Source organism: Excalfactoria chinensis, chromosome 2 (assembly GCF_039878825.1).
Source record: "Excalfactoria chinensis isolate bCotChi1 chromosome 2, bCotChi1.hap2, whole genome shotgun sequence".
Lineage (NCBI taxonomy): Eukaryota > Metazoa > Chordata > Aves > Galliformes > Phasianidae > Excalfactoria > Excalfactoria chinensis.
The window spans coordinates 91,147,215-91,169,502 of record NC_092826.1 but is presented as its reverse complement, the minus strand read 5'-3'; the positions used below and the strand labels follow the sequence as shown (position 1 = coordinate 91,169,502).

The 22,288-nt window shown below is 41.4% G+C and overlaps 1 protein-coding gene across 3 annotated transcripts in view; it reads left to right on the top strand.

Annotated features, from left to right (window-relative positions):
- CNTNAP2 (contactin associated protein 2) overlaps positions 1-22,288 on the top strand; it is a 624,497-nt gene that overhangs the window by 506,043 nt on the left and 96,166 nt on the right. For all 3 annotated transcript variants that reach the window (XM_072329823.1, XM_072329822.1, XM_072329821.1), the window contains one exon: positions 10,539-10,709. In XM_072329823.1, coding sequence (XP_072185924.1) covers positions 10,539-10,709 — 171 coding nt within the window. The remainder of the gene's footprint in view (positions 1-10,538; positions 10,710-22,288) is intronic.

The following is a 22,288-nucleotide window of genomic DNA, read 5'->3' as shown; positions in this document are numbered from 1 at the left end:
CAAACAATTCTCCTACTATTAATTATCCCATATTATCCTATTTCAGTGTTAGCACACCTAAGTTGGGAATAAGGTGAGTGTACTTAACAGACTGCAGCAGTCTGCAGATAAATAATCAAGTGAATAAAACTTATTTCTTTTTAAGCCAAATTTTATAGTTATGTAAGTGGGACAAAGGATGGAGCAGGGGAGAAGAAAAATTTCCCTCTGATGTTAATTTAAAAAAATAAAATATTTATCACAAAAGGAGAAAATGGAAAGCTGGAAGCTTACAAAAATGGAGGCTAGAATTTGTCTTACCACGTTCCTTTCATTACTTATTTACTTCTTTACAGAAAGGGTAGTTAAACACTGGAAAGGCTCCCCAGAGAGGTGGTTGAGTCACCATCCCTGGATATGTTTAAGAGCCGTTTGGATATGGTGCTCAGAGATATGATTTAGCAGAGGGTTGTTAGAGTTAGGGTACTATGCTTATGCTGTGGTTGGACTCAATTATATCTGAGGTCTTTTCCAACCTGAGTAATTCTGTGATTCATTCGGGCAAAAACTAAATTATCTTGTAAATAAATGTCATTTAACTGTAAGATGCTGTCTGCTCCTTCAGTTATTTGAACATTTGATTTAGATGGTACTGGACATAGAGGAAGAGAAGAGAAGAATAGGATAGGATAGGATGGGTTAGGATTGAAAATAAAATAACTTGGTAACATTCTTCCCTGTAAGAAGAGGCTGCTAATACTGTCTCATAGTCAGTGAAAACTTAAGGCATGGGTGTCCAACCTTTTGCCTTTCCTAAGCCACACTGAGTGAAAAGGAATTGACTTGGGCTTCACATATGTAGATTGCACCAAAAGTAATGCCTCCCGTTTATTTCCAAGGAAAATACAATGAATACAAAGAGCATGATAACAATATCTGATAGAGTAAATTCTCAGCCACAAAATGCTATTTTTTAGTACAGTCGCCACCATTAGCTCTGCACTTTCACCAGCAATGAACAAGACTCTGCATACCACGTTCATAAAAATTTGCATCAGTGGAGGTGACCCACTGTCACCACTGCCAAAAGATATCATCCACCACTTCAGTGTATTCATATCCACTGTTTGGTTTCCATCAGTGTTCAGCAGGTGTTGAAGTCAACAAGTGCCATTCTCTTTTTCCACTTGAAGGAATTCAATTAACCACCATTGCTTCATACTCACTCCCATATCAGATTCCATTTTGTCAGATTGCCATTCTGTTGCCATCTGCCATGTGGCAACAAAACATAATGGAATACTGTCAAGAAGGTTCAACCTTTTCTACCATACTATCAATATCTGAAGCATAAATAAATAAATAAAATCACAAGTATATGAAAAAAAAAGACATTTTTTCAGTGATCATGAAACCTATTTTCAAATTACTTTATCAAAACTGAAAATATGTTGTATATTTTTCGCTGTTCACAGGACTGTGTTTAGCCATAGTATCAAAAAGCATAAAATTATTTGCCATAATTTTAGTTAGCACTGCACTGAGCCCTCCCCATGTCCTGGTTTTTGTCAACACAGTGTTAATAGGACACCAATATGTGTTTCTTGCTGTGCAGTGTGTACACACTTGGGGCTGGGCCATGCTGATTGGTGAGGAAGTGCTGCCACCATAATGGTGAGAGGCATAAGTCGGGCTACAGAACAGGCTGTGCCAGTCTGCAGGAGACCAGCAGACCACAGGCTGGACATGCCTGACTTAAGTAGTGCTAAGTCTTTATGTGTTCCTTCTAAGATCCTCTGTTCTAAGTTCCTCTAGCCTCTAATGGGGCAAATGGCCATTTCAGCTGTCACTGAAGCTGGAGAACCTGTATTTGCATTGTGCTTGGGAGCTGGCCCCTTGCCAAACTCGTGAAGTTCAGTAAGTCAAAGCAGTCCCAAATACAAATCCAGGCTGGGTGAAGAATGACTTGATAGCAGCCCTGAGGAGAAGGATTTGGGGATGTCCATTAATAAGAAACTGAACTTGAATCAGCAGTGTGCACTTGCAGCCCAGTAGACCAACAGGATCCTGGGCTGCATCAAGAAAACTGTGGCCAGCAGGTCATGGGAGATGATTCCACCTCTCTTCTCTCACAAGATCCCACCTGGATTACTGTGTCCTGTTCTGGGGCCCCGAAAATAAGAAGAATGTTGAGCTGTTGGAGCAGATCCAGAGGAGGGTCATAAACATTATCTGAGGGCTGGAGCACATTCCCTACAAGGAGAGACTGAGAGAATTGAGTTTGTTCAGCCTGCAGAAGAGACGGCTCCAAGAGGAACTTATAGTAGCCTTTCAGTACCAGAAGGGAACCTACGAGAAAGCTGAGGAGAGACTTCTTGAAAGGTCATGTAGCGACAGGATAATGAGTAATGGGAGATACCCTTGCATGTGGCAGTGAGCTTGGAACAAGATGATCTCCAAGGTCCCTTCCAAAGAAAACCATTCTATGATTCTATGATATCTATTGCAGTATAAAGTACAGATACATGTTCATCAAACAACAGTGAATTTGCTCAATAAAAATATAATCTGAAGTATCATAATAATTGAAAGCTAAGGAAATCACATAATTATTCATCATTCAGAGGAAAAAAAATCCTGACAAGGAAGGTCTCTGTAGTCAGAAAAGACAACTGAAGTCATGACATCCACCAATATGGTTGAATCATGCTTCCCTTTATGGCCCAAAGAGCCATACTTTTATAGCAGACAGATGAGGTGTTCAAAAATCACAAACACTAATTGGAGGAAAGCTCCTACAATAACAACCATAAAACCCCTCCTTCAAAGCCCTGAGCTGTTCATTCTTCTCCTAGAGGTGTCCTTGGTTCTCATGCAGTTTATCTTGCTCTGCAGCTGTTGCTCTGTGAAGTCCTTATCTTGATTCACAGCTGCTGCTCAGTAGAATCCTTCTTGTATTCCCACAGGTTTCATTTACAGAATAAGCTCTCAGTCTCTACTATTTATGCATTTTTCTTGCTAGATAGTTACAGAATTGCTCTTAGAATAGAATTACTTTTAGACTGCATATAAGATGGATGAGTAAGATGGACCTGCGATGGCAGACCCAGTGCCCTGAAGATGTTATGGGCAACATGGGCCTCCCCTTTTAGGATCCTGTCTCACTCCAATTTATCTGTGGGAGAGGAGGTTCTTTGATATACATATACCCGAAAGCAAGATTGAGACACAACAAGTCAAATGTTAGCCTGATCAGTCTATTACAAATCCTAATCATTTAGAGAGATGGGGAAGACAGGCAATTGAAAAGATAGAGAATGAAAGCAAGGGTCTTTGTAGGAAGCAAGACGGAGATAGTCACAGCCATGGGTCCAGCGTGGTTCATAGTTCAGTCACTGATCTTCAGTAGTAGTGGATCATCAGGCATTGTTGTTCAGTTGACAGTGACAACGGTGACAACGGTGATACTTTACAGTGGCAGTACAAACTTATAAATAAATCCAAAGTTGTTGAATCAGCTTTTGGAGTGACAGCTTCTGGCTTTTGGATCTCAGCAGAAACTCTTTTTGTTCCCATCTTCCAGGCCTTGCCAGCAGCTAAGAGGGAGCATGGAGGTGCCAACTTGTATCTTGACTTCATAGAATACAATGGTATAATCTCCCAGTCTTCCATAGCAAGCTGCAGTTATTTGGTCACAGGCCAGGTCTTCCACCAGTAAACAGTCCTGAGCACTTTCTTCACAAGGCAAACAGCTCCAAAGAAATGCTTTAAAATGTAAAAATGCCCATGCAGTGATGTTGGTTGCCACATGGAAACACCCACCTTTCCTAGACAAGTCAGTCCTACTGCAAAAAAATGCCTTGGAAAGCCAGCTTTGAGCTAAAAACAAAGAGAGATTCATACAGGTCCAAATTACGGGCACTGACTGTCAGGTAAGACCAAAAATAACCTTCTGCTCCCTGCCCCTATGGACATAGAACAAGGTACTCGTAGAAGAGAATAGCTTTGGAAATTGCAAGTAGGATCGAAGTGATGCAGACTTCTTGCACCTTCGGAAATATTATTGGAGATGGGAGGCTCAGTAGTCCCTCTAGTAATTGGTACAATGCCTACTGACATTGTAGTTAATGCTCAGGCCTTCATTGCTAAGGGAACACTCATCATGTCCACATGGCAGATCAGAACACACCCTTTGGTGCCTGATAAAGTTATGCAGACACTGGAGTGCTTCAATGACATTTTGCTCCCTCTGGTGATCCTAGAAACTCTTAATGACTCTCAGGGAGTAGTACAGATGTTGCAGTGGTAACAAGAGGGGGAGGTTTGCCCTCCACAGCAAGATTCAGACTGTATTCCTGACTTGAGTCAACACTTCAGTTTGCTCTGGTTGCATCCCAAGGGGATGTGCTAAGGGGACCTTAATTATGACCCTGAGGCAAATCAGGACCCTCCCTTTGGTACCCAATATAGTTATGCAGTCTTAGATATTGGGCCAAAAGCTATGGTAAAGTCAGCTAGGACATGTCCCAACACAAGCCCAAGTGTTGACCCAGGGCAGAAACACAGCCTGTATCTTGCTTTGGTGGGCAGATCTGTTCCTCTTTGTACCTCCGAAACATCTATACTACTACTCGTTAGTCTCTTTGAGCCTACAGGATCACTGGGATGAGAAACATGACATCAGTACACTCCACTGTCGTAGTGCAATCAGCATTGGCAGCTGGTGATGGACTATATGGGACTGAGGAAACACGAACCTTCACTGGTCCAAGCAACTGTGTGCCTCCACAAAAAACATAAAGTACTGACCCCAAAGGAATATGAACAATCATCAATTGTCTCATACTTTTGCAATCCACATTTGTTGTAGTTTTGTGATTTATGTTGTTGGTATTCCACATCAGAACATCATTCTTCTCCAATCCATTCTTCTCCATGCAGGCCACAGTTTGCTTTTACTTGGAGGGGTGGTCAGTACACATGGAACCGTCTGCCCCAGGGGTGGAAACACAGCCCAACCATTTGCCATGGGCTGATCCAAAACACACTGGAACAGGGTGGTGCTCCCGAGCACCTGCAGTACATCAATGACATTGTTGTGTGGGGTGATACAGCAGAAGAAGTCTTTAAGAAAGGAGAGCAAATAATTCAAATTCTTCTGTGGGCCGGTTTCGCTATTAAGTGAAACAAAGTGAAAGGACCTGTGCAGGAGATTCAGTTCCTAGGAGTGAAATGGCAAGATGGGTATTATCACATCCCAGGAGATGTGATTGACAAAATCACCATTATGTCTCCTCCAACTAGCAAGTAAGAGACAATGCCTTTTCTGGGTGCAGTAGGCTTTTGGAGGATGCACATCCCAAACTACAACCTCATAGTTCTCTATCAGGTGACGCTAAAGAAGAACAATTTTGTGTGGGGTCTTGAACAGCAGCAGGCACTTGAAGAGATTAAACAAGAGATAGCCTGTGCTGTGGCCCTAGGACTGCTGTTGGAGAGAAGGGTCCCACTTGGAGTCTGTGGCAAAGAACCCCTGGAGAGATCTGAGGCCGGCCCCTGGGATTTTGGAGTAGAATATACAGGGGGTTGGTAGACTCCACTCCAACAGAAAAGGAGATCCTAGCAGAATATGACGGGGCTCAGGCTGCCTCTCAAGTAATTGGCACTGAAACACAGCTCCTTCTGGCACCCCAACTGCCAGTGCTGAACTGGATGTTTAAAGGAAAGGTCCCCTCCACCCATCATGCTGCTGATGCCACTTGGAGCAAGTGGATTGCATTATTTACACAACAAGCTCAGATAAGGAACCTCAGCCATCTAGGAATCCTAGAGGTAATCAGGGACTTCTCTGAAAAAAAAAATAAAAATTGGAGAATCACCAGGAGAAAAGGTGTCACATGCTAAAGAGGCCCCACCATAAAACGAACTACCAGGAAATGAAAAGAAATATGCCCTGTTCACTGATGGATCATGTCATATTGTGGGGAAGCATCGCAGATGGAAAGCTGCTGTGTGGAGCCCCACATGACAGGTTGCAGAGACCATTGAAGGTAAAGGAGAATCAAGTCAGTATGAAGAGGTAAAGGCTGTCCAGATGGCCTTGGACGTTACTGAATAGGAGAGATGGACAGTGCTTTATCTTTATACTGACTCATGGATGATGGCAAATGCCCTGTGGGGGTGGTTCCAGCAGTGGGAACAAAACAACTGGCAACAGAATGGTAAGCCTATTTGGGCTGCTTAATTGTGGAAAGACAAAACGGATGGTTATAAAGGTGCGTCATGTAGATGCTCATGTGCCCAAGAGTCAGGCTACTGAAGAACAGCAAAATAGCCATCAGGTAAATTGAGCTGCCAGAACTGAAGTGTCTCAAATAGACTTGGACTGGCAGAACAAGGGAGAGTTATTTCTAGCTCAGTGAGCCCATGAGACCTCAGGTCACCAAGGAAGAGATATGATGTACAAGTGGGCTAGATACATGTGGGTGGATTTAACTATGGACACTATTGCACAGGTTATTCATGACTGTGACACGTGTCATGATTAAACAAGCCATGAGAGAATGAAACGTCTTTGGGGGGAAGGGCAATGGCAAAAGTATAAATATGGGGTGTGGCAGGCTGATTATATCACCTTGCCACAATCTCACAATGATAAGCATTATGTACTTACCATGGTGGAGGCAACCACTGGGTGGCTTGAAACATATGCAGCACCCCATGCTACCACCTGAAACACCAAATTAGGTCTGGAGAAGCAAATCCTGTGGTGACATGGCACCGCAGAAAGAACTGAGTGCGATAATGGGAATCATATCAAAAATTCACTTGTGGATATTTGGGCCAGAGAACATGGCATTGAGTAGATTTATCATATCCCCTATCATGCACCAGTCTGTGGTAAGATTGAAAACTACAACGGTTGTCAGTATTCCACATCAGAACATCATGCAGAACAGTGGCAGTTAAAGAGTTAATATCCTGGTTCTGTGTTACCACCATGGCTCGACAGGGACGTGTTGAGTGAACTGAGGGCCAAGAAAGGGCGTACAAGCTCTGAAAACAAGGCCATGGCACCTGGGAAGAATACAGGGATGCCGTCCGGACTTGCAGACATGGGATCAGAAAAGCCAAGGCACAGGCAGAACTGAACCTGGCAAGGGATGTGAAAAATAATACAAAGTCATTCTACAGGTACATTGGCCAGAAGAGACAGGCCAAAACGGATGCACTTTATTTAGTAAATTTGAAAGGAGAGCTGTCTTCAACGGATGAAGAGAAAGCTCAGGTACTGAATGAGTTCTTTGCCTTGGTCTTCACTGGTGGCCGAGATTCTAGTCTTTTTCACATCCCTGAGCCGTGCATCCCCAGACCTCTATGTGGGGACCGGGGAGGTAAATCCCTCCCCACTGTAAGGGCAGAGCAAGTCTGAGAGTGCCTCCTTAGACTGAGTGTGTACAAGTCTATGGGGCCAGATGGCATGCATCCCAGGGTTCTGAAGGAGCTGGCTGAGGTGGTTGCTGAGCCGCTCTCCATCATATTTCAGAAGTCGTGGCTGTCAGGTGAGGTCCCAGATGACTGGAGGAAGGGTCACATCACACCCATACACAAGAAGGGGATCAGGGAGGACCTAGGGAAATACAGGCTGGTGAGTCTCAGTTCTGTGCCTGGGAAGATCATGGAACAGATCCTCCTCAATGACATGCTCGATCACATGAGGAATGAGCGAGTGATCTGAGACAGCCAACATGGCTTCATCAAGGGGAGGTCATGCTTAACCAATCCTGTGGCCTTCTATGGTGGAGTGATGGCATTGATGGACAAAGGGAAGGCAACTGATGTCATTTACCTAGACTTGAGTAAAGCCTTTGACATGGTACCCCACCACATCCTCATCTCCAAATTGGAGGCATGTGGTTTTGATGGGTGGACCACTCAGTGGATAAGAAATTGGTTGAAAGTCCACAAACAGAGGGTGGTGATCAATGGTTCTATGTCCAGGTGGAGGCCGGTAACAAGCGGTGTCCCACAGGGATCTGTCTTGGGACCGGTGCTCTTTAACATCTTTATTGATTACATTGATGATGGAATTGAGTGCACCCTCAGCAAGTCTGCTGATGACACCAAGCTGAGTGGTGCAGTTGACACAGAGGAAGGAAGGGATGCCATTCAGTGGGACCTCAACAGAGTTGAAAGCTGGGCCCGGGTGAACCCAATGAGGTTCAACACGGCAAAGTGCAAGGATTTGCACTTGGGCCAGAAGAACCCCAGGCATCTGTACAGACTGGGAGGAGTAGTCCTTGAGAGCAGCTCGGCAGAGGACCTATGGGTACTGATGGATGAGAAACTTAACATGAGCCAGCAGTGTGCTCTTGCAGCTTGGAAGGCAAATGGTATCCTGGGCTCCATCAGGAGAGGGGTGGCCAGAAGGGAAAGGGAGGTTCTTTACTCTGCTCTTGTGAGGCCCTATCTGGAGTACTGTGCCCAGGTATGGAGCCCTCAGTACAAGAAAGACATAGAGCTGTTGGAGAGGGTCCAGAGGATGGCCATGAAGATTGTCAAGGGGCTGGAGCACCTCCCCTATGAGGACAGGCTGAGGGAGCTGGGCTTGTTCAGCCTGGAGTAAAGAAGGCTGCGGGGTGATGAGCAGCCTTTCAGTATCTGAAGGGTACCTATAATCAGGAAGGGTGTAAACTCTTTGAAATGGCAGATAATAGTCGGACAAGGAGAAACAGTTTTAAGTTGAAAGAGGGAAGATTTAGGTTGGATGTTACGGGGAAGTTCTTTACTAGGAGAGTGGTGAGGACTTGGAACAGGCTGCCCAGGGACACTGTGCATGTCCCATCCCTGGAGGTGTTTAGGGCCAGGTTGGATGGGGCCCTGGGCAACCTGATCTAGTAAACATGGAAATTTGGTGGCCCTGCCAGGCAGGGAGGCTGGAGCTTCATGATCCCTGATGTCCCTTCCAACCTGGGTCATTCTGTGGTTCATTCTGTGATTCTGTTACCGGCATTTTTGGTTCCCAGAGGGGAGGGGCAGCATCCCTGGAGGACTTGGCACAAGGAGGAAGTGGGGTGGGACTCTGGACAAGCTCCTAGCTGCTCTCTGCCTCTGGCCATCTCAGTTCACCATGGGGAAAAGCAAGTGCTGCCCTCACACTGTCATGGTTTGACTCCTACTTTGGGCACTCTTCTCTCTCTCATTTTGTTTGATTTGGTAATATTTATTAAATTCCTGTTCCTCTTCAGATCATTGCCATTGTGTTTTCTCTTTGTTAAAACTATCTGCTCGCTCTCTGCCCTTCCCCCTCTCCCAGAGCGCATGTCCAGCACTGGCCAGGTCGCTCCTTTTTCTTTTCCTGGTGCCTGTGCCCCCCGATCACAGACTTTCATCTAGGAGTAACCCCATGACAACATTGCAATGGGCAACTGTACAAGTGTCACGGTTTACTGGATCACCATAATGGAAAAGGCCTCTTACCTTTAACCTGCTCAGTCATTGGTTTACCCTGTGAATGGGTTGAGCGTAGTGGAAATGATATGTAATGACTTGAAACAGTAATTGAGTACCTGGTAGGCAGGCAGGGCCAACCCAGGGGAGCTCAGTTGCATGCAGAAGAGGTGGAGCCAAAATTCACCCATCCCAGGCCTCACTTAAGGGTTGGCAATGGAGATGAGGGTATCTCCTCTGGAGATCCCTGTCTATATGAGGACTTTGCAGGCCTTTTCAAGGTAAGCATTTTCTTTTCCTTATTTCTATACTCACTGCTATCATGCTTGAGCTGATCTTCCCTTGCTTCAGCCTGGGATCTTGCTACTCTGCTGTCATTATGCTTTCCATTGTGTTACACCAATATATTACAAATGTTTGTGTGTGTTTATGATGTGATGCTATTTTGTATTAAATATTGACTGTATTAAATACTGACTGTCTTGATAGTGAAGTACTAGGACTTACTAGCTAAGTACTGTTATAGTGCTTGAATATTTTTAATGACAATCTTTTTTCCAAGGGAAACATGTTAGAGGGCTCTTAGGGGCTTATGTTAATCATGGTTGTATTACTTAGGTTCATTTGCAGGATTCTTCCTGTGGTACATATTAACAGACTTGCAGTAGCTCTGGCTACATTTTCAGAAATGTGTAGAGTAATTCTGAAAGCAGCTTAGCTCTACATGAAGCAATATACAAATACAAGACCTGTGCCTGAGGTGAGTCAGCCACCAAATCACTGTTTTGCCATAATGGCTTATTGCCTGTAAATTCAGTGTTACTACTACATGTTTAGAGTGGTAACTGTATTCTATTAAAGGCTTTTCTTAACTGCATATTGATGTACTACTTAAAATCATAAATCAAGAATTTAAGCAAGCATCAGAAACTAGGCATGACACAACCAGAAAAGTGGAAAGGAAGTAATAAGAAGGAAGATACATTGTTGTTTTTTTTTTTCCAGTATAGACAACGCTGTAGCATATGTTAATGTTAAAAGCTTCATATTTCCAGACAGCTTCCAGAAAGCTCTCATATGTTCATTTCCTGTCTGTCTCTTCCTTGCAGGGAACTACTGGAATGCAGCTTCCTTCATCACATCATCATCCTACCTTCACTTCTCCACCTTCCAAGGGGAGACCAGTGCAGACATCTCTTTCTATTTCAAAACATCAGCCTCAGATGGAGTATTTCTTGAGAATCTGGGGAACACTGACTTCATCAAACTAGAGCTGAAATGTAAGTATCTGCTTTTTCCCCAGCTTCACTTGGAACCCAAAGCAGGTTCATATCAGATAACTGATTTCAAGAAAAGTGTATTGTTTAGGAAAATTATGTAAGCTCAGTTAAGACAGGAAGTAAACCTCCAAATCAAACTATTTGACTTGTTTTCAGGTTGCCAGGATGAACAACTGATGTCTATTTGATTTATTTATAAAGGAAAGAAATAGACAAAACTGGTAACACAACTATGAAAAGGACACAGACTTAAAAACTGTTTTCAAAATTGAATGTCAGATGTATTACTTTAAAGTTGTGTCTTCAGCTGTGTGCAGAGAGTAATCTAATCAGCACTGTGAGGATCCAGAGCTGAAGACTTGCATGTGATATTTAAAATCACTAAAAAAGAGTCTCATACAATTAACAAATTAACACTTTGACTGCATTATCTATTAATGAAGTTATTGATCCAAAGAAGGGCTTAATATATCAAGAGACAAATCAGTTTTATTATTTGAACCACTTCTAACATCCCAAGGGCAAGTATTCCAAGTGAAACTTTGAAATGTTTAGCTGTACTTGAACTCTACTTAGTGAAACTAAAGTGGTTGAGTTGGAAAAAAAAAAAAAAAAAAAAAAAAAAAAAAAAAAAAAAAAAAAAAAAAAAAAAAAGCAGTGGGAGTTAAAGAGTTAATGTTCTGGTTCCATGGAATGCATTTTTGGGGCATTTTGGGCTCTTGTAGCAGGGGGGAGGAGCGGCATTCCTGGAGAACTTGGCTCACAGAGGCCCAGAGGTGGAGCTTCTAGCAAGTTATCAGCGGTTATCCCTCTCACTGGCTTGCTCTCTCGGTTTGCCACAGAGAAAAGCACGTGCTTCCGCTGCAGTCTACTAACATAAGACCTTGTATTTTGGACACTCTTTTTTTCTCATTTTGTTTGATTTTGCTGCATTTTGTAAATTACCGTTCCTCCTCAGATCATTGCCATTGTTTTTTGTTTGTTTTTTTTTGTTTGTTTGTTTTTTTGTTGTGTTTTTTTGTTGTTTTTTTTTTTAAAGACCCATCTGTTATTTCCCTACCCTTTCCCCTCTCCCGGAGTGCATGATCCACAAGTGCCTTGCCTTGTTCATTAGTCACAGGCTGAGGCCACGCCATAAAAGGTGGGGTGGTTTTTCATTGTTTTTTTTCCTTATCTCTTTAGTTTCCTTCCGGGCTTGTGCCCCTGTCACAGACTCAGATCTAGAGATAACTCTGTTACAAATGTGTTTGCTAAAATTCACAGAGCAGACCTTTTGAACATAATTGCATTCAGTCTAGCCTTTCTTTCCTGGAAACTTTGTTTTGAAATTTTCAGAGTCCTGGAGAATGCTCCTTTCTGTAACTTGAAGTTTATACCAGCCACGGCTCAAAAAGAGTTAAATACTGTGATTTTAGCAACAAAGATAAACTCATTCTCTTTTCTGAATTATGTATCTATTTAATGAATAGTGTTTTTATCTAATTTTCATTATGGTTTTGATTTGCAGAAATCAAACTCCATAATCTAGAGTTGGGTTATAAAGCAGGTATGTTTTTATTATGGTGCTGCACACACATGCTGGGTGCAAGGGGAATCATTCCTCCTAACTTGCACGCCATAGGACAGAAGCTTGGTGTAGGTATAGGTCGAGCTAATATATATTCAATGACTTTTCCTGGCATTAGCATACCTATTCGTTACATTTGAGAACCCCTTAGCATCCTCCCCCTGGCGGATGCAGCATATCCTCCTCTGGTGGTCATTGGATGAAGGCTCAACATCTTCCTCCCCTCCTGGTGGTCATCGTTTGATGAAGTCAGTCGTCTTCCTTGCTGTGACTTTCTGACCTATATCCCAGTTTAGAGCACTTCTCTTGTCCTGCATACCTCTACAGTTTCTTACTGTGTTTGTTTTCCTTTCTGCTATTCTCCTGTTTGTCTCTTTCCTGCTGACAAGGGAAAACTTCAGGGGCCAATTTTGTCAGCGCATCCCTGAGTTTAAAAAAAAAACTAAACTGAGTAATTGAGCTAACAGAGTGTAATGATGCTATTAACCCTTGTGGTTCTCACATTCCCTTATTCACCATTTCAGTTTGTTTCATTCTAATCTGCACTTAGGTTTTGTTGGAATTCACTGAATTGAAAATCAGAGTTTCAGATTTTCAAATGTTCCCTGCACAGCTTACAAACCATCAGCTTATTTAGAAGTTTACTTCCCTTTTACAGAATTCCCATAAAACTGATACATGAATTTGTTTCTTAATAGGAACATAAAATGAAGTCAGTAAGATAACTAGAGTTAACTTTAAACCCCGAAGAATGTTCCCTTGGCAAAGTACTTTATAGTTAACCCATCAAATTCTCTAGCAGAACTGTTATTTTGCACTAAAGCTTTTCAGGTAATAGCATTTGTGATATATTTGATGCAAGGTGCTGCACTTCAAACAGTGGTTATATTTTCTTTTTCTTTGCCTTTTTGCACAGATGCAATTCTCATTGAATAACTACTTGCTTAAATATATATATATATATTTACATTTTCCATTTGAAGTTGTAGGAAGCAGAAATCATTGTCTTCTTCCAGCAAAAAGTACAAGTTCTTCTTTGTCCTGTTGCATGTTACATGCTTGTATATACCTGTAATATGTGAAGCATGGGTTCAGCTTTACAGATCAGGAGATGTGAGGTTCTGATTTTTGTAATCAGTCTGCTTCACTTAGTAAATAGGGGAACAAATCACTTGGTCTATTGATTCTTAGATTCCAGACTTTGGAAAGAAGTTTGGTATTTTGTACTATACTCAGAGCACAAGAGTTTCTGCTAGTAATGCCCATGAAACTGTTTTATTGATGTGCTGTCTTAAGGTCTGATAACTACACAGTTCATTTTCTAACTTAAGATTTATAAGAATTGTGTTCTTGCAGTATGTAGAGTATCTTCATGTGTCTTCAGCGAAGCTTCATGTTCTCTGTGAATAGGGAGAAAGTGTTTATGTAACCTAAGAAACTGATCTTTCAAACTGACAAGGAGGACTGTCATGAAAAATGCAGTGATAAAACGCTACTATGAACATGACTAAAATTTTTGGTTACTCCTGATATCAAACAGCTCCTCTGACAGCTTCTTACATATTACCATCCAAGGAACAGTAGACAGAGATCTAAAATTATCTTAAGCCTCAGTTTTTACATATGTCAGTAAATCAACAGATAGTCAGTACTTTGACAGCTGGATTGTCAGCTGAAAAATCTTACAGAAGAGGAATCTGGATAGGGTGTAATTTTTTCTGTAAGGGCTTCTAGAAATCAAACCTTGTTCGTCATATTTTCTAGATTTGTTTTTACATTAAAAATGTTGTTAGGGATGGAAAGTAGATCTTTTCTCTCTTACAGCTTCCCTACGCTGTTTTTGGAAAAATACAGTTCTCCTATAAAATCTTTGAGAACACCACTTTTTTTCCATCATACTAGTCTCACTGTTGTGGTCATTTTCTTTCCTTATCCTGGCTTGTATCAGAAATAGTGTTGCTAGTAGGAACAGAGAAGTGGTTATCCCTCTGCACTCAATCCTGATAAGACCACACCTCAAATACTGGGTTCACTTTTGGGCCCTTCACTACAAGAAAAACACTGAGGCCCTGGAGTATGTTCAGAAAAGGATAATGAAGCTGGTGAGTGATCTAGTACACAGGCCTTATGAGGAGTGGCTGAGGGAGCTGGGATTGTTTACTCTAGAGAAAAGGATGCTCAGATGTGACACTACTGCTCTTTACAACTACCTGAAGGGAGGCTGTGATGAGGAGGGGGTTGGCCTCTTTTCCCATGTAGCTAGTAATAGGACTAGAGGGAATGGCCTGAAGTTGAGCCATCGGAGATTCAGATTGGATGTTAGGAACTACTGCTTCTCCAAGAGAGTGGTCAGGCACTGGAGCAGGCTGCCAGGGAGGTGGTGGAGTCACTGTCCCTGGAGGTGTTCAAGAAATATTTAGACACTGTACTGAGGGTCATGGCTTAGTGGGAAATACTGGGGATAGGTGGATGGTTGGACTGAATGATCTTAGAGGTCTGACAGTGATTTCTGGGCTGGTTTGGCCTGGTTCCATGACTAATGGGGCAGGAGGACCCACAGATTCAGAGGAGGATGGAAGGAGGAAAAGGAGAGAAGGGAGGGGGTTGGTTCTAAAAACGTAACAGCAGAAGCAATAAACTATGGGAGAAAATTGACTTACAAAATATGATATAGAAATGCAAGATAAGACAACATAATACAATATAATTCTAATTGAAAATAATAAGTAAAATGAGTAAGAGAGTGTCCAGAACTGAAGGCCTTACTCTAATGCACCCCTGCTGGTCGATCTTGGACCTTTTTCATTTTTTGTGTTATAATAGGATGGACTTGTAATGAGTTCATCCTAGGAGGCTCTTTTAAATCAGCTTTAGTAACTTTGTTCTCAACCAGATCTGTTGTTTCAGGTACCTGGTCATCATTTATTGAGATGTAATGAATTTGGGAGCTCGGAGGAAAAAGTGATGTTTTTTTTCCCTGTTTTTCTGCCTGATTTAAGGCAGTCAATAGAGGCCACACCACTGTGGATGCAGCCAGTTGTCTTTCTTTAGTGATCAACACATCCTTATACAGGCCTTGAAAATATTCAGCTAGGCAGAACAGAGAGATATTATCCGCCACTTATAATGGGCCCTATTGCTCAATGATAGTGGCAATTTGAAAATAGGGGCACCCCATAAACCCTGGAACTTGTCCAGGGAGCATCTTCCCTAAGGGGGTAACTTTCTTCCCCTTGATCCAATTATATATTTTCCACAAGAAAGACATTACAGCCACAACAGCAGGCTCCTGGATGGCTCACCAAATGTAAGGTGGATTGATACAAAGATGGTAAGAAATATTCAAAAGGTTATTTATAGGGGAAAACTCATCAATAGGGATGCCTTCACTGAGAAATGTTGAGGCAATCTCCACCAGGGAGTGATCTCCAAGAGATGCTGCCTTAGTGGTGGTCAACCCTTGAATGAGGTCTAGAGGAGGTGGAGTAAAGCTCCACCCCTTCCAGGAGCACAGCTAAATTATTCTCACCTGTGATCCCACAGCTGACCCAATACTTGCCTCAGCTGATTAATCAGAGGTTCAGCCTGTGATTACCAATTTCCTATACACACTCGTTCCCCCAGACTGAATGCTGTAACAGATGATCAGTTCATATATTTTCTTACAGATTTTAATAATTGCATCACTCTTTTCTTCAGGGGTACAATCAGACCTGGAGGCATTCAAAGCCAGGCTGGATGTGGTTCTGGGCTGCCTGTTCTAGTGGTTGGCAGCCCTGCCCAAAGCAGGAAGGTTGAATCTGGATGATCGTTATGGTTGTTGTCAACCCAAGCCATTCCATGATTCTATGATCATGTTTAGCCTTTGCATTAATTTTCATGACAAAATTGGTACTTTCATCTAAATGTAATGTCTGTGACCCCCAGGGCAATCTTGTGTATGAAGGCTGATATTTTTATTTGATTAGTTGGTTAATATTGACTTTATTTTAAAATAAGGTAAAAATAACTGACTCCTAGTTATTACAAAAGTCAAATCCCTCCTTATCATGGTCCTCAAAGAGATGCTTACTCATGATGAGAAAAGCACCAAATTCAATTCTGTTTTTCCTTCATTTTGAGCTCCAGTCTAGCTGTTCTTTTCCAAAATACTGCTAACAGTGCATGTAAGTGGTTGTCTGACAGTAGAAGTAGTAGAACTATTTCCACAGGGTCAGAGAAGCCAGGAATGTTCATCTTTTTAACATCATGTAACTGGAGATTTAGCCATTTGCAGGTAGCCTGTATGTTCTGGAAGATAAAGTCACGTTTCCAACAGTTAAACATACCTCCTCAGCTGCAATCGGACAGTAAGTTGTGCTACTCTGGGGAAAATGCAGGGAAGGACTGTAAATCTACTGTTTTCTAGTCCACTGTTTTGCTCCAAAGAAGTACCTGCTAAGCTGTAACAGAACTGCAGTAAGGTATGCGCCTCTTCCTGAATTTGACTTCCTAACATTCTGAGGGCCACCTACAGTAGTAAACAGCCTGCATTAATAGTGATATTGTTGAAACACTGCGGTAGTATACATGCATTTAAGGGAAATGACTATACACTGTACCACAGCCTTTAATACTGAAGTACTCTGAGGGGAAAGTTTTGCTTGCTCAACTCAATGTAAAAGAAGAAAATAAATATGTCTGCAAATATTTCAAATTATATAAATAAGCGTACATATTGGTGCAAGTGGCATGCACACAACAAAGCATAGCTTGATTGTGTAGACTAACAGACTAGCAGAATAATGGCATTAATTTATTTGTTTAGTTGGTTTTGTTGTTGGTGGTGGTGGTGGTTTTTTTGTATAATATCTGTAATATCTTTGACTCTTAATGAGACCCAAGAGAGCTAATCATGCAACAAAGAAAAACTGAAATTCTATAACTTCATGATTTACTGTTTGGAACTGAAGCTTACAGGGACACAGCAGTAATGCATACTTTTAGCTGCCAGAAATGAAGATCACAAGTGCAAAATCTGTATTTGATAGACACTAAATCCTCTGGTCATCTGAAGGTAAAAAACCATTTGGTGCCATGCTCCACAAATTTCCTTTACTGTGAGTGATATACTGCTCTGCTTTTTATCTTCTTCCTTGTACATGCTGGGATCACTGTAGCTTGTCTCATGTGAGCTTCACTAGGCAACCTCATAACTATACTCTAATTCTACCCAGAGAGATAAGCATTAGAAGGTAAATTTAAGGGAATAAAGAAAATAAATGATATCATAAGGAAACAACCGGTGTTATAACCTGTTGACATTCTATTCCACTAAATTAGATGAAAAAAATTCCAGAAGACTTCAACTAGATCCCCATAGAGAGTTCAATCACCTTTACATTAAAGAAGTGTTACCTGAGGTTCAGACAGTGCCTGCTATGTACCAGTTTGTGCTTATTGCACAACCGAAAATAGCTTTTCTTTGTCTTCTTTGCACCTTCCTTTCAGGTATTTATAGACACTGATGAGATTCCTTTGAGCCTCTCTTCACAGGATAGATGCTCCAGTCCTTCGTTCATCTTCACAACCCCTCATTGAACTCTCTCTAGCATATCCATGTCTGATTAGTACTGGGAGACCAGAATTGGACATGGAACTCCAGATGTGGCCTCACTAGGGCTGAGTATAGAGGAAAAGGATAACTTCTCTCAATGCTGATAATACTTATGCAGCCCAGGATACCATTCACCTTCTGCTGCTGCAAGGGCACACTGCTGGCTTGTGTTCATGTTGGTGTTCATGGGGTGATGAGGTTCATGAACAGCTAGTTTCCAGTAGCACAGCCTCCAGCAAGTTGTGGTGGATGCATTTGTTACTGCTCAGATGCAGGACTTCGCACTTCCCTCTGTTGAACTGCGTAAGGTTCATATCTGTCCGTTTCAGCAGTGTGCTGAGATTCCTTTGGATGGCAGCACAAACTTCCAGTATATCAACCATCCCTCCCAGTTTTAAATCATCAGCAAACCATCTGACAGTGCACACTGCCCCATCATCGCAGAGCAGAATGCTGGACTAGATACTGGGTAATTTTGAAACCAGTACTGACTCCAGGGATACCCCTAGAGTCTAGTTTCTGGGTTTATTTACAAGTTAACCTGGGCTAGTTACTGGGTACACTGTCACTGTATTTCCTCCCTTCCAACTTCCATCTTTTTTCACTTACACTGGCACTATAAGATCCAAGACTGTGTAAAACTGCATGATCTTTTTTGTCTGCCTTCCTAACCTGCAGACAAATGCAGAACATGTCTGATCTGTACAGTGAAACCCCATGTTAGGGAAAAAATGTTACTTCTACATAACATAACATTGTAAGAACAGTGAGAAAGTGTTTGCCAAAGTAGCACTTTTACATTCTGAACAGGTGGCTGGCTTGACCTAAGACCTTTGAAAATGGAAGTGATGAAAGAAACACTTTCAGATTTAATTACATATTTGCTTGCTCAACTCCATGTAAAAGAGTAATAAAGAAGGCACAGAAACTGTAAAACTAAGTGTAGCCACAAGCCCACAAACCTTGATTTACTGAGGGAGTATATGTGCCAGAAGTGAGTAAAAAAATTTACCCTTGTTTAGTTTCATGGAATTTCCATCTCAGAATTTCATATTGACCAAGTACGCTAAAAAAAGAAAATAATAATAATAAATTAAAAAATGCCAAAGAAAAGAAATTTTTTTTAATTCCTTAATTAAGCAGCTTCAGTCATTTTTTTCCAAGTTTGATCCATATTCACATTTTTTAGAAGAATCACCTTGAGTTTTATAGTGTAAGGAAAACAGTTGATCACAGCCTGAACCTCTGATTACCTGTCTGAGGCAAGTGATGAGTCAGCTGCAGGAGCACAGGTGAAGGTAATTCAGCTGTGCTACCGGAAGAGGTGGATCTTGACTCCACCTCTCCCAGATCCCATTTAAGGGATGACCACAACTAAAGTGGCATTTTTTTCTGGAGATTGCTTCTTTGTGGAGTTCTTTTGGTGAGCCTTGAAACTGGTGAGCACCATTTCTTGACTGTAGGCCTCAGAGTTGGTGAGTCCTTTTCCTTAGATACCCTCTGACTATCTATTCCAACTGTACTTGTATTATTCCACCTGTACATTATACTTGTATTACTTCAACTGTAAATATGGTATTTGGTAAGACAGAAAATAGAATGGAAGCTTGCTTCCTGAGCTGCGAAGTGATTAACCTTTGTAGAAATCTCAAGTATCTCAGTACTGCTTGCTGTGTACATGTTTATGAAAAATTCACTGTGAACAGCTGATCAGATTACATGTTGAATGATTTTTAATCCTTCCCTTCAAAAGCTTGTCAAATAAGTATGTATCTGAGTCCAAAATACCCCATTATCCAAGGCTGTATGTATAGATATATAGAGACTGAAAAGAAAACTATACTTTTAGAGAGAAAGAAACTGAACTGTTGCTATTTTCCACATAGTTACTCTGAACTTCTGAATAAATTTGATGTTATACTGGGCATGGGTGGGATTGAGCTAATTTTCTTTACAGCAGAAAAATGCTGTATGTTTAATTTGTGCCTATATTAGTGTTGATAACACACCGATACTTTGTCTGTTGCTAAATAGTGCCAGGAACTGTAAGGGCTTTTTCTTTTTCCAACTTATTCATTCCCTCTGATTTGGGTAAGGCCAAGAACTTGAAATGACTCATAGCTGTGACTATTGGCCAAAGGGGTATGCTATAATGTATGAAATCATGCCTAGCAATAACTCTAGGGTGCAGATAGAAGAAGGCGATAGGGCTGCAAAGGTGGTCCTTGTTTGGATACAAGCTAGACATTGTTATGCTTGTGAGATGTAGTGAGACATTTCCTTTGTTTTGCTTGTTAACTTATTTTTGGTGACTTTTTTTTTTTTCTAACCTTTCAGTCTGAACTATTAAATTTTCTTTATCATATTAGCGCATGATTTTTCTCACTTTCTCTCTTCCTGCTCTCTGGAGAGAGTTGGAGTAAGGAGCACACAAGTGAGCTGTTCAAGAGCTGAGCTGCTGACCAGAGTCAACCCACCACAGATGCTCATCCACTTATAATAATATGCCAGAAGAAATCGTTTTATATAGAAGCTACTCTGGCTGAATAGTATTGTTACATCACAGACTGAAATTTTTATTCAAATAGAAGCTGAGAATGAAGAATCAGAACTAGCAACAGAACTTGCATGTGAGATGCTGCCGTGCAGCCTGTGATTATCTGTATTGATCATTTCACTGATGTCCTTCATGGTTTTGTTTTTTTTCAATCTTGCAAATAATTTCCTCTCCTTTGGTTTTTAAAACTTATGTGTTTATGTTGCTCAGGGATGGATCAGTACAGCCCATATATTCTGTGCTGCCCTTGCATGTCTCTTTCAGCAAGTCAGTAGGCACCTGCACTGAAAACAAAACTTTAATGAGAAGATTGATCTGGGGTGCTCCTCTTTCACAAAAATATAAGAAAGGCACTTGCTCCTAGAAGATCAGAAGCTTGCAAATCAAGAAATATTCTTGCAGATGTTTCTGAAATCCAGGGTGGATTTACACTCAGGGAACCCAAAAAAAAATATCAGCAGAGCTGTCTGTTGCCTCAGAATAAGAGGAATATTTGTCATGGAGGTATCTAGATCAGTCTGTCTGTGACAGTGGGGCAGTAGGCCTGTTTTCTGAAGACCAAGAAGCCTACTTTGGAACTGAAAGTGCATGGCTTGGAAGCACCCCCACACCTGCTGCCAGGCAGTGAGAGAGAGAGAGTCAGTGTCACTTCCGTGACATATTTCCCTCTCTGACCATGAGGTCCTCTGGGACATCTAGTTCTTCTTCTCTGTGCTACGCATGATGTTATGATGTGGAATACCAATAGCAAAATTATGAAACCATGACAATATCATATTTAGGAAATATCATTTTACATTTTCCTGTAGAAAGATATTGTTTGGGAAAAGGGAGCCTATAAACAGGAGGGGAGTCAACTCTTTGAAAGGGTAGATAATAGCAGGCCAAGGGGAAATGTTTTAAGTTGAAGGGAGTGATATATTACAAATAATAATAATAATAAACCCATAATCATATAATCATGGCAAATCTAGCAAAGCACTTCTTCGTATCCCCATTCCATGGTTCTGCTTCTGCTGCTTCAGCTGTTGTTATCTTAGCAGTTTTTTACTCGGGCCCATTCCCCAGCTGACCTTATTCCCCAACAAGGAGAGAAGGCTGGATGTCAGGGGAAAGTTCTTTGCTATGAGTGTGGTGAGGTGCTGGAACAGGCTGCCCAGAGAGCCTGTGGATGCCTCATCCCTAGATATGTTCAAGGTCAGGTTGGATGGGGCCCTGGGTAGCCTTATCTAGTATTAAATGTGGAGGTTAGTGGTCCTGCCTGTGGTAGAGGGCTTGGAGATTAGTAATCCTTGAGGTCCCTTCCAACCTGGACCATTCTGTGACAGTGAGGAAATCTGAGGTGTTTCTTCAAAGCAAAATATAAGGGACAAATACACACATCTTGAAAACAAATTCAGGTATAACACACTACAGAAGTACTGAAGTTTATTGTTAGAATCCCTGAAATTACAAGGCATGATAACACTAAAGTGAAGCATTTTTATTTCTTTAATGGCAAGCTTTAATCAGAGATTTTTCAGAAAAATAAAATGGTATTAAAGCTTTATTGTATGTTTTAGAAAAACTAATTAAATGGAAGTCTCAGATGTTTTCATTTTTGCCTGGTATGCTCCTTTGTGAATGCTGTCAATAACAATCCATTCTGTGATAACACTTTCACCTAGTATTCTGCCACTATAAAATAATTTTTAAAACATATTTAGTATAAACAAAATCTCAATAGGAAATTTAAAATTGTGTTTCTTTAGTCAAAAATCACCTACTCTGTACAACCACCAGTATCAATTATATTGCTATATCATGGTGGATATGACTGATGAAATGTCTAATAGAGCTTGTTGAACATTTGTAGAATA